The 13,693-nt window shown below is 37.4% G+C and overlaps 1 protein-coding gene across 2 annotated transcripts in view; it reads right to left on the reverse strand.

Moving 5' to 3' along the window:
• Tmeff2 (transmembrane protein with EGF like and two follistatin like domains 2) overlaps nt 1-13,693 on the reverse strand; it is a 245,951-nt gene that overhangs the window by 109,213 nt on the left and 123,045 nt on the right. For both annotated transcript variants that reach the window (XM_051190151.1, XM_051190152.1), the window contains exon 5: nt 3,405-3,501. In XM_051190151.1, the coding sequence (XP_051046108.1) occupies nt 3,405-3,501 (97 nt within the window). The remainder of the gene's footprint in view (nt 1-3,404; nt 3,502-13,693) is intronic.

The raw sequence follows: 13,693 nt of genomic DNA on the forward strand, positions 1-13,693 counted from the left end.
CAATGGACAACTGCTGATTCTTTCTGATGCCTCTAGGTTGGCACAAAAATTCTTGAACTACATTTATACCATGAATCTGAAGTTTTGCAATATCCAAAAATTAGCACTTCACTGGCTTTGATGTTTTCCCACTGACTACTGTAAGTATTTTCTGAGCCATCAGCTATAACCCACATCCCTTAGGAGTCACTGCATATACATCACCTACAACCTGGTAATTTCATTATTGTAGGCAGGGTACAAAATAAATATTTTAATTACACCTTTGATTGAATTGTCATGCTAACACCTTCCACCTATTTTCACCTCATGCCCCATATTGTCCCTGCCACTTAAATACTTCAAAAACTCACTTCTTCTTAGTAAAATAAAATAATCTGTATGGTTATTAAAAAAAATAAGAAAAGTGTATACACATAATGGAACACATAGCAAGCAACCCAAATATTTTAGGTAATGGTATATTGCCATGTCTTAAGTTCTGTACTTGGAAAATGCAAGTGTTAGTTAAAACTGACCATTATAAAGATGAAAAAATGGGAGGAAGAAAGTTCTTTTAAAATCTTCTGCAAGAGAAATACATGTTATTAACCGCTGAGCTATCTCTCCAGCCTGCCTCTATGTCTATAGTTTTTAAAATAAAAACAACTGCCAGCTTGAAAACTTATGGAAAACTAGAAATTAAGTCAATGATTCTTTTAGCTAGTCATTTCTTTTAAAGAAGCATTTATATAATCATTTAAGAAGTTCCAAGGACGAACCTAAGAGATTCATACAAGGTCCCTCACAGAAGGGGAAAGGAACAAGATATCCTGAGCATATTAGGAGTGGGGGGCAGTGAGTGGAGAGAGAGTTAGGAGAAAGAGAAGGGGAAGAGAGGAGAACATGTGGGACTAGGAAGATTGAGTCAGGAGACAAATAGATGAGAGAAAAAATACAATAAGAGAGGGAGCCATTATAGGTTTGAAGAGAAAACTGACTATAGAGAAATGTTCAGAGATCTACAAGGATGACCCCAACTAACAATCTGAGCAACCTTATATGCCCTTCCCTGATAATGAGATTTATATCTAACTTATATGCCATCAGAGAGACCTCATCTAGTGGCTGATGGAAATAAGCAGACACCCACAGCTAAACACTGAGCCAAACTCCTGGAATCCAGTTGCAGAGAGGGAGGAGTGATAAGAAAATAGGGCCAAGACCAGGCTACAGAAAGCCACAGAGACAGCTGACCTGAACAAGGGGGAGCTAATGGACCTCCAGACTAATACCTGGGAAACCAGCATTGGACCAACTCAGATCCCCTGAACATGGGTCTCAGTTGGAAGGCCGGGGCAGTCTAAGGAACCTCTGACAGTGGAACTAGGATGTATCCCTGGTGCAAAAAAGGACTTTGGGAGCACATTCCCCATGGACGGATACTCTCTTAGCTTAGAGGCAGGAGAGAGGGCCTAGTCCCTCCTCCAAATGACTTGACAGATTTTGATGATCCCTCTTGGAAGGCATCACCCTCCCTGTTGGGGAGAGTGGGATGGGAGAGGGAGGGGGATGGAAGGAGGGAGAGGGAACTGGGATCGATATATAAAAATAAGACACACACACACACACACATATATGTGAAGTTTCAGAAAAATTCAAATAAACCCCAATTCACTGAAATTTTGATTCATTAAGTTTGGAGTTGAACAAAAAAGTCGATATGTTTAAAGAATATCAAAAGAATTTCTGGTGATCTCATACATTTGGGGCCATAAATTTATCAGCATCAGGATATTTAGGATGCTCTTAAAGTATACACCTTCTTTCCTCAGCTAGTGTGTGCACCATAGACACACTCCTAGTTTTCCAGTTGTCAAAGGTATTTGATATCTGGACAACCTGAAGATGTCTAGTTTTGTGAATAGATGATTATTCTGTCTGGCTACTTACTGGCAGTGTTCACATGTAAGTGCCCCAGTTTTCAGGGATTCATCTTTACCATATACTGCATTAAAATGCAATAAGTCCCCAGTGTTTCACTTCTGCCAAATGTATCCATTGTGTTTTCTTTAAGTGTTCATTTTCTTTAGAGAAATTCCTTCTACTCATCAAAGCTTTATAAAAATGAATGTTAATATCATTTGTAAATAGGTTTCACACTGAAGAAAACAAATGGTTTTCTGTTTTCATGAAGTATTTGTTAAAAGAAAAGAGGGGGAAGGGAGATGTAGAGAGAGAAGGAGGGAGGAAAGGAGGGAAAGAGTAGACAGGGACAATAGGGAGAGAAAAGAAGAGAGAAAGCGAGAAGGAGAAAGAGATGGAGAGAGACAGGGAGAAGGATGAAGGGAGGAAATGGTGGAGTAGGAAATGGTGAGAAGAGAAGGGAAGGGAGAAGACTGACTGCTTCTTCCCTGTCCAGACACAGATTCTCTGTGACCTTTGCTTTATACACTTTGCCAAATTACCAGACCAGGGCTAATACACAGACGGTTCAGAAGGCTGTGTGTGTGTGTGTGTGTGTGTTGTGTGTGTTTGCTTTAAGCATCTTGTCAGCTTGGCTGTGGGTATTCATATGTGTCCTCTCTTAAATCTCAGCAATTACTCAAACCCTCCATCCTCCCTGTCTCTCTCCATTTCTTTCTCCCTCTCCCTTTCTCTCTTATTTTCTCTCCCTCATGTCCCTGTCCACTCTCTCCCTCCATTTCTCTCTCCTTCCATCTCTTCATCTCCCTTCCTCCCTCAGACCCACTAGAAACTGTGGTACCAATTGCTGTGATTCGAACACTCTGTCAATATATATGTTCAACACTGAATTGCATCAGAAGATATGATTTGGGAAAGGTGATTATGTCATAGATACTGAATCCTCATTAATTAAATAATTCTTCTATAAAAGAAGACTAGAGAAGTCCCTTGCCCCTTGTATTTTAGGCTACAGTGAGGCCAATGCCATCCATAGGAAGCAGACACCAAGTCTTCTCCATATGGATATTGAACTTCCTAGGCTCAAGAAGGGGTATCTTATGTGTCTGTTGTTTTCAGATACCCATTGTCTGTCTTTTTTTTTCTTATTTTAACTTAAAGAAACTTAGAAGCCATCTGTTGTTCCCAGAAGACATTTTTTTATAGAGATATTCTAGTGCATATGATTTTCCTTTCTTTGTGGTAAAACTGACGTGGGTCATCATTGATGGCTCTGTGTTTCCTATGCAGATAGATATCTGCTTGCCTGACCCACTTCACAATTCCAGAAATTTTACATCACTTTGTCCTTACCACCTTCAGAAGTCAAAAGAAAATAAAAATGCTGACAATGTGTTCTTTGAAAGAATAACTAGTGAATGGAAATAATAACTAATTGATGGAAATGAAAATAATAAATAATAAAAACATCATTTTAAGAAAGAATGACAGTGGCTTACCAGACGTCCTCAGCATCTTCGTCGCACTCTGCACCAAACTGGCAAATGTCACAGGTGGAGGTCTCCTTCTGGCTGCTTTCTCCAGAGCCTTCATGGACTGTGGGACAGAAATCACACATGAAGGGCATACAGACTGACATGTACAGTGTTGACAATACTGGGAGAATTCACTGCCAAAGATGCTGCTTCCCAGTGGGGTCACTTGCTACTAGACTCCATGAGAGTGGCATATTTCTCTCATTTCTTCCCCAGGTTTAAGGCTGTGGTACTGTGACACTCACTAGAATAGAGTGAATGCTTCTGCCTTTCTATATATGGCACAACCACAAACAAGAGAGCAAATAAGGATTTTGAAAATTGCTTGGTTAATAGATAGATTTCATGAAAGAGTTATTTCTTTAAAAGTGATTCAGAGTGGTCTATGCCTGGAGGGAAACTCCAGTGAATGTTTATGAAAAAAAATCTTCTTATTCCTAAAGTTCACAGTTTCTCATTCAAAGGATTGCAATCTCAGAAATACTGATGAGTACTCTTCTTAGATACTTCCTTTTCTCCCTTGTCCTGTTATGTACTTACAAAGAAAACATGTTGTTATAAATATTTAGAAAGTAATTTTAAATTTTAAAGTCTTATTATATTTGTGTGTGTATGTCTGTGTGTGTGTGTCTGTCTCTGTGTGTGTGTCTCTGTGTGTATGTATTTGTGTGTTGGGGTGCCTATAGCAGCCAGAAGAGGGTATCAGGTCACCTAGAACTGTAGTTACAGGTGAGCTACCTGATGTGGGAGTTGGAAATTGAATTCTATCTTCTGGAAAACAAAAAGGACTCTCTACTATTGATCCACCTGTCCAGCCTCAAACTTTAATTTTCTGAAAATTATCTTGAGAACATAAAATGTGCTTAAAATATTAATGTAGCTGCTAGTATTATTGATATTGGTCTTTTGTCTTAGAATATGAAATTGGCAAATGCAGATGAATCACACATTAGCATCTCAGAATCAGCACAAAACAAGAAAGTAAATTTTCTAGTAAGTTCATTGCAAATTCATTGCAAAGATGAAGCAACACTTCTGAGGTAATGACGGATGTGAACTTGGTGAAAACAGGTAAGTTGAAAGAGAAAGTAGCTTTAGTAGAAAATGAAAAAAAAAAAAAAAAAAAACAAAAAACAAAAAACTGAAAGACAATCAGTTTCCAGGGACAGAATGTACACCTTTCAGCAGTGTTCAGACACCAAAGTTTCTTCAAAGAACCAATCTATTGGTTACAAAGAAAGCATATGATTTCAACAGAAAAGTGGTGTAACTCTTCCATGGACCTCACAAACATTCTATAAAAATAATTCATTATCAAAACTTCTCTCTCTCTCTCTCTCTCTCTCTCTCTCTCTCTCTCTCTCTCTCTCTCTCTCATTTCCCATTTTCTCCTCACTTCCTCTTGTCCTATTAGTGAATTTTTAGTGTTTACAAAAGTAATTATCTTTCTTGATTTTAAGTTATTGCTGTGAAGAAAAAATTATTTGTTGAATCAAGAAACAAACATAAAGGGTCTCGAGTGCCTGTCGGAGGGTTCTAATTCATAACTCTGACAGGGAAAGGGAGAATATACTTTTCCTAAAATAATCAAGTTTCCCTTGTGCCTGAGTGTACATCCTAATGCTTTCTTTCTACTTTCTCTGTGCCTAGTAGTCTTAACTTGTGTTTAAGTTATGAATTAAATGGGTCACTTTACATGCCAAAAGTATTGATGATGTTTCTTTTAGATGTCTTAGGGAAAAAACAATTTTCCCTCTAAGCGTCTGAGGAAGAAGGAATTTAATTCTGACAAAAGAGTCAGTACTTCCATCAATCTGACCTACTGCTCCAGTACAGCAAGACCATTAGAGTGGACCATGGGGGTGGGAGGGCAGCTGAGACCTTACCTCAGGGGAGCCTGAGAGCTGAGGCTTCTCTCTTTATTACTTTCTTATTATTAATGCAACACAGAAGCTGCTAATGGGAATGAACCTTTTAGTGTTAGCAGGATTAGCAACTCCCAGGCTTCAGTTTCCCATCACTCAGGAAACATATCCCACTGAGGGGAAGGTGCTTAATGATGGGTGATAGCACTCAAGGGCAGGCCCATCTCCTGCAGCAGCTGAGATCCTGGGTTAGGGATCTAATCAGGAATGGAGGGGGAAATTTTGCTAACTCATTAAGACTGGCCATGGCATTCTTACCTGAAGCCATTGCTATTTATACTCCTCAAAAGGGAAGTTTTTGGTAGAAAAGACATGTTTGGAGTTTTTCTTACAAGGAGAAGTAATTCAGAATAAGGAATAGCAGTGACCTGTCACTAAATACATGGAAAATAAAATGCTATACATGAAGTCATCCACAAGAAAGCTAAAAGAAAATATTTACTTTGTACCCAAAATACCTGTTTCACCTTTACAAAATATTAGCAATTAAATGAGCTCACTTCTGTTTAACCCCATAGGCCAAAGGCTCTTAAGTAGGGTTGGCCTCAGAAGCTATGATAGATTTTATTTGTTCATTCATTTATTTGTTTATACTGGAGCTACTGAATTAATGGCAGTTTGAGGCTGAAGTATGCCTATTATAGAAACAAACAACAAAAATAAATCCCTAAAATCAGGCCACTTAGTAGGACTCTGTCTGAGGTAAGACCTGGAGGACACTTATATGTTCAGCACAAGGCTTCTAGCACTGGAAATGCACAGGGGGCACCTAGAAGTGTTGTTAAAATTCAGATTCTTATTCAATAGGTATAAAGGATGGCCTTAGACTCTGCATTTGCTACAGTCCTAACACTGGGGATAGTGTTCGTCAGACCATGTTTTGAGGAGAGAGAACGTCATGCATCATTTCAAACCGCAATGCACAACCTATTAGTGGTCAGTGAAACTAAATGGGCCAGAACCAACCTTTTTTAAGCTATGTAACAATCGACACTAGACTAGCTAGAATAAGCTTCATTATGTAACAGTGCTCTAGTCATACATATGTACTTACATAGAGGCTGAAATATGGACTGTACTTCTCAGTAAAGGTCACAGTCACACAAGCTTGCAAACCACTGAGTTAGTACCTGTTACGAGCTCAGTAAATATTCACTGCATGGAGCTGTTTCTTTTTTCCCTTCTTTCTAATTACCAGCAGTAGGATGGAAAGGATGTGTTATAGCCATTTGTATTCATACAAGGATTCTATGGGAACAAATCTATTTATCCCAGAGTCTTATCTTAACCATGAGTTTACATTTTAAGTTCCTTGTTTTGAGCTGCCAAGTAGAATACTTATTTCATTTTACTTAATAGTATGTAACAAGTGGTTGAAGGGAATTGGAGGAGTAAAAGGTGCAGCTTATGAAGACACTGGCTATTTGATACACTGTTACAGACTGGAAACCTACTTATTTCATTTAAGAAAGTTTAGAGGTGGATAAATGTAAGAAGTGCCTGTGCTGATGGCTTCTTCAGAAAGATAGGGGCCTTCCTTCATCCCCACTGTGTTCTGGTTCAAAACAGGTGTTTGTACTGGTGCTATACACTGTCATGGTGCTGAGGTCTACTTCTCTGCCTGCCTCACTGTCATATGGGTATGGAATGTTCAAACAGTTTTTTAATGTTCATTTTGTTGAGAGTCTACCAGAAATAGATATTGGGTGACATACTCTGACCTTAAGGCAACTTTTCAAGTTTGAAGAATGCATAGAATAGATTTCACAAGTGAATTGGGGGCAGGTAAGGATGGGAATGATGGATGGAAGGAGAGGGTACTGGGAGAGAGGGACAACTGGAACTGGGGGGCATTTTGGGGCAATGTGGAAACCTAGTGCAGTGGAAACTCCCTGGAATCCATGAGGGTGATCCTAGCAAAGACTTCCAGTAATGGGAGATACAGAGCCTGAACTGGCCATCTTCTGTAACTAGGTAAGATGTCTAGTGATGGGACACAACCCAGCCACAAAACATTAGACCTACCATTTGTTCTGCCTTCAAGATGTGCTGAGGTAAAAGTGCTACAGAGTTTGGAGAGGCTAACCAATGACTGGTTCAACTTGAGGGCCATGCTTTCTGACAAGGAGCCCAACTATGACATTGCCTGAAGGGTCAAGGACCAGAGGATGGATAGCTCAGAGAACTAGGACAAAACCAAACACAACTGGTAAAAAACAAAAACAACAAACAAACAAACACCACCCAGACAACAACAACAACAAAAACAGTCATTGAAATGATTCCTAATGTTATTCTGCTCTATTTATAGACTGGAGCCTAACCCAACTGTTATTAGAAGGGCATCATCCAGCAACTGACAGCAGCAGATGCAGAGACCCACCCACAGCCAAATGTTATGCGGTGCTTAGATAATCCTGAGATAGATGGGGAGGAAGGATTGTAGAAGCCAGAGGGGTTGAGGATACCATGAGAACACGATCCACAGATCCACAGAATCAACATAGTGGCTCACAGAGACTGAAGTGGAAATCACGGAGCCTGCATGGGTCTGAGCTAGGCCCTCCGCATATATGTTATGGTTGTGTAGCTTTGTGTTCTTGTGGGATTCTTAACAGTGGGAGTTGGGGTTGTCTCTGACTCTTTTGCCTGATCTTGGCTTTGTCCAGCCTTAGTATGAGGCTTTGTACCTAGGCTTAATCATCTTGTAGTGTTTGTCATGTCCAGTCTATATCCCTGGGAGGCCTGCTCTTTCATGAAGGGAAATTGAGGAAGAGTGGATGTATGGGTATAGGAGATGAGAGGAGTGGAGGGAGAGGGAATTGTCATTGGGATGGAATATATAAAAATAGAATTAAAAGAGCATGCATATGAAGACCCAGAGAGACATCTACTACCTCAGTAAGTTCCCTTATGCTCCTTTCCCTGTGTCCACATTTCCTGCCATTAGCCTGTCTGCACATCGGAAAGCAGGGTATCTTCTTTCTGTCACTACACTCTGCAATAGACAGCCTTCCATCTTTGGGTTGATCATTCCAACATAATTTTGAGAGTCAGATGGTTGGAGTATGTCAGGAGTACTAATCCTTGGATGCTTAATATTCCTTTAAATACTATGTGAGAGATTATCTATCCTCTGTTGAAAGAGAGCTGGACATTTGAAGTTATTAACTAGACACTTATTGGGTAGGAGGGTAGCTCTGGAGTTCAGTGGTAGACTACATGATGAACATTTGTGAGGGTATGATTTTGATCTCAACATACACACACTGGGGGGGAGTAGAGATGAAGAATGGGAGAGAGGAAAAAGATAAAGAAATTAAAATTTGGTATTTATTGACTAAGCCATCTATAAATAGTTTTAACTATTATTTGTCCTTCTATATGGTGTGTGTGTGTGTGTGCATGCGTGTGTGTGTGTGTGTGTGTGTGTGTGTGTGTGTGTGTGCATGTGTACTCAGGTGTATAAATGCAGGCATGCATGTACAATAGCTGCCTATGCACATGGTCCAAGAACCTGAGGTGTTGGTGCTTGCCTTCTGCCTTTTGCCAGGGCTTCCTTTGTGTTTGTTTTTCTCTTGCTTGGTCCAGACTTGCTGGCCTCTAGCATCCAGTCAGGTATCCTCCTGTCTCTGCCTCTCATCTCCAGCAGCAGCCCCAGGATGACAGAGGATTACACTTTTACTTGGGTTCTGGGTAATCAAACTCAGGACCTCATTCTTGTCCAGCAAGTACTTTTTACTTGCTGAGCCTTTACTTGCTGAGCCGTCTCCCTGGCCCACCAACATTCCTAGTAAAGACTTTTTGTATACATATGTTTCTAATTCTCTCCAACTACTTCACAGTACCAGCTGTCCTGACACAAACTAAAACTCATTGTGGCTGGTGATATTCACTTTTCTTTTCAAATTTGCTGTTGTGCTGATATATTTTGGACATGAACTTTTGCTCAGATCAACTGATCTTGTGATTTTTTTTTTCTCAGACTACCTCCTAAAAGGCATTTTCTTCTGGAGAGTAGAAGTGCTTATTTAGATGCAGTCAGCTTTTTCCTTTTATGATTTTTATTTTTATGTCATGTCTAGGAAGTCCTCTATTCAAAGGTTATATCAATCTCCACTTTTATAAATTTTTAAGTTTAGATTTACACTCAGGTCTGTGATCTACTTCAATTTGGTTTCATGTTTCTAGTGAAGGTTAAGAATCCTTTTACCCCAAGTGTGATTTCTCTTTTGATCTGTAAATGTTATAAAATGCATTAATTTTCACATGTTCAGCCAACCTTATAATCTTGGGGGAATATCAAGTTTGATTTGATATATTAGTTTTTTTAATGTTGTTGGATTTCATTTTATATTAAATTTGGCAATTTTTGTATTTGTTGTGCCTTACTGTTAATTCTGATTTTCTTCTCTCTCCACTGAAGACTTGCTTTGGGGAGTGCTCATAGTGGACTCTGTGAACTGACAGATGTGTAGAAAGGATACTCAAGTGTTTTTTGTTCTCCAGTACAGATGTCACTTCTATTATAAGTTTGACCTTTTCTTGCATGGTGGTATTTAATTTCCCTGTTTTAGTGGGTCCTACTCTTATTTCTATTATTTACTTAATGCTACATCCTTAGGATATAATTCACTATTTTTCAAGTGTATTAACACCTTCTTATATTCAAGTAGAGGTACTTGAATATAAGTTTCCTCGCAAATGTTGCATTAGCTTTACTCCACACATATTACTGTCTTTGTAGTTCCCTTGAACATATATTATTATATATGGCATCTTAGAAATTACAAGTTGATTTTTGGAAAGCATAGGTTGCTCTTGTGGGGGCTAATTTCTTATTGATGTATCTGCTTTTGAGAAAAAGCATATTGGTATGGTAAAATCCATATTGGTTATGGTAAGGTTGCTTCTCGTTCTTTGGTTTCTGTCAGCCCTGTCTCATGTTAGAAGCTTTCTTACTAGTCTTCTGAAATGTCTTTGGGATGTGGTAACATTCTCTGATATGGAGTAACTTGATTCTCATATTCCTAACAAAAGATCCCCTTTGCTTTGTTTCAATTCTCTTACATCCAATCTCTTTCTTTCCATGTGTTTAATGGTGTTTCTTTAAAAGAATTGCTTGTAACATTTTATAATGTTTATTAAAAGGTATTTCTTATAAACAACAAATATTTGGGTCACTTTCTAAAAACCAGTTGGAGTAATTTTGTATAAACCTGAGTGTGCAACCATTTATGCTAACTTAAAGATTAATATATTTGATTTTATAACCAGGCTGATGTTTGGTTCATATTTTCTATTGTAGTATTGTGTCCCTCTTTTCCATTTTGTGTCTTAATATTTGTTCTTTTATTTATTGATGAATTTGTAATTTTATATTTATTTTATCTCATCTAATGATTCTTGAGAGAGACTGAATTTCCTCATGTTATTAATTTGGTGATTACTCTGAGATGACAACATGCATCTTTAAATTATCATGTTATATTCATTCATTTTAATGCTCATAAAATGTATTTCTGATCATTTCTCCCAATTTTTGATCATATATTTTATTTATGTCATCATGATAAAACTATGAATTGTGGAAATTTACTTTAATGTCCATTGTACTGTTTTCTGTTAATTTATAAAGCATAAAAGGAATTCAGTAGTAAAACAGTTGGTTATTACTAAACATATGAGTTCTGACATAGACATGCCCTAACTCTTTAAGATTTGATACAGTACACAATCAGTATGGAAAACACTCCTGGAAAATCATGCCTAGAGCAGGTTGCATCATTTATCCCTATTATTTCTTTCTCATTTCATAATGAAAGGATTATATGCTTCAAGCCACAGCTGTCTGACCTGTAGTTCTATGATGCCACACTTTGCCTTCTGACATGAGCTGGCTTTGCAATGTGAGCGTAATTGAGAGAACACTGAATAGAAACTGAAAAAGCCATTATGTGGATTTGTATTTTCTTGTTCTTTCTGTTGATATAAAAGACACATTATAAAATACGTGTTCTTTCAACCAGTCTCAGAATGAGAAGATATGTGGAACAGAGCCACAGCTGACCACAGCTCTCAAAGTAAGAAATATACCATTTGACACTAAACTTCTGAAATTGGGAAGTCATTTGTTACTGTTGCTTTACCTATGGAAAGCAGACTAATAAATCATGGGCCAGTGTTATTAATAAATTCCAAAGAAGCAAGCGTTTTCACATCTCAGATTTTGCTTGTTTTCCTTATCGTACTATTCTAGACCTTCTTTATTTTCCTCTAAATCTGCTTTTGTGCCTTTTACCATTTCTCTTTATTGACAGCATATGCTCTACAATGGTTTAAACATGTTTCCTCTGTTGTATTTTGATTTCCCCCCAAGATAATGTTCGCTTTGCCAGTCAAAGTATGGCTTCCATTTTTTTTCCTCCATGCAGTTTTAAGTCATGATTTTGACCCACATATGAGATGTTTCCTTTACATTAAGCATAACACCAATATTAAGAATAACACAAACATATCCAAATAGAAACCTGTTTATTGAGTCTGAAACAAAGACAGTGATCCCTTTAACTATCAAAAACAAAGACAGTGATCCCTTTAACTATCAGGTGGTAAGAAGAAAATAAAAGGGATTTCCAGGTTGAATATGTGACACATAGTTACTGCTATAAGTACACTCAAACTGTTATGAAGAGGAGAAAATAGAAGCCTAATATGATTATTTTTCAAAACTTATAACTGCTTTTTTCCTCCTATTTAAAGTCAAGAGAAGCTTGATATCAAAGTAATTCTTGGTAGAATTTGAAGTTTTCTTTTTCTATTCTTTTACATATAGCTCATTCAATATATCTGTAATAACTTACATTATTTTGCTTCTAAAGTTGCGAAGCATAACTTTTAATTTAGAACAAGTTTTATAAATATGTATGTCCTTATCTAGAATCACCAAATTGGGATAACTTCTAATAGAGGATAGTCTCCATCAGGAAGACAGATATAAAAAGCTGCCATTTATTACTTAATTTCTACCACATGTTTGTTTTGTGTCCTGTGGTCAGTTTGTCTCTCAGATATTTCTCTCATGTTAGTGAGTAGCATGTAACAGCTAACAGGGTGCATGGGATCTGTTAACAATTCCTAGAGGTTGAGAGGTTGTTTTTTAGCCATCAGCCACTGTCTTTCATATTTTAAGAGATTTATTTGGAAATCCCAGTATGAATTTAAAAAAAATAAGAAATTACTTTGCTTTTAAAAGGCAGCGAGAAGTTACTTGTCACTTGGGTAATAGACTGCTATGTATGTTGAAGAGCAGCTTCTGATCAGAACTAGTGTAATATAATGCTTTGTATGTGTCCATATCATAATTCAGCATGAGCTCATAGTTTAGGGAAAAAGTCTATTATCTTTATTTTCATTGACTTTAAAAACATACAACTGCATACAATTTTAATGGATTTAAATGCTCCAAACTAAAGATGTCTAAAATTATACCTACACACAATGTCTTACAATTCTAAAGCAATTTGAAAAGTCCAAGAATCAAGTTAAAGGCTTTTTAAAAAGTCACTGTTACAGAAATTTTAGTTTTTTATTTTAAGCTAGAAAGTTAGATGTAGAAAAAGGTTTTGTTTAGTAATTACATGTATTTTTTCTTCTTTACAATATTAAAAATAATTTAAGAGGTTAATACAGAGTTACTATGTTGAGGTATATTTTTACTGCCATCATTTAAGTCTGATTAATTGAACTTAGTCCTGTCTGAGTTGGCATTAAGGACAGTTACTCAAAACAAAAGTAAAAGAAGAGACAAATGAAATCAAGGAGAGAGAGGAAGGAAGGAAAGAATCAGGGCAGGCAAACAAACAGTCTGATATAATGCATAGCAGATTTCACTTAGAGCTACTTGCTATGCCAAACTTCATGAAATGATATCATATCAATTATATGGTAATTATAAGCAAAAATAGTCTTATTATTCAAAGCATAATTAATACAAATCATCTTATGAATATTCATATGAACGAATTTGAGTCTTCCCTTAATGAATATTGGAAAGATGAGAGAAGTTCAGTTCTCCTTAATAATTTAAGTGAATTGGTCTGGGCTGCTGCAGAGTATGCTGGTCACCAGATTTATATTTGAAGAAGTTGTGAAAAGCTCAGAAGTTATTTGGTAGAAACAATGAACATAGGTGAGACTGTTGCCTAGTTGCCAAATATGTGGACAGAGAATGAATCAAGAAGTAAATAATTTCAGGCCAAAATAGGGATTTCTAGGCCAGGTGGTGGCACATGTCTTTAATCTCTGCATTTGTGATGCAGAGGTAGT

Source organism: Phodopus roborovskii, unplaced genomic scaffold (assembly GCF_943737965.1).
Source record: "Phodopus roborovskii unplaced genomic scaffold, PHOROB, whole genome shotgun sequence".
Lineage (NCBI taxonomy): Eukaryota > Metazoa > Chordata > Mammalia > Rodentia > Cricetidae > Phodopus > Phodopus roborovskii.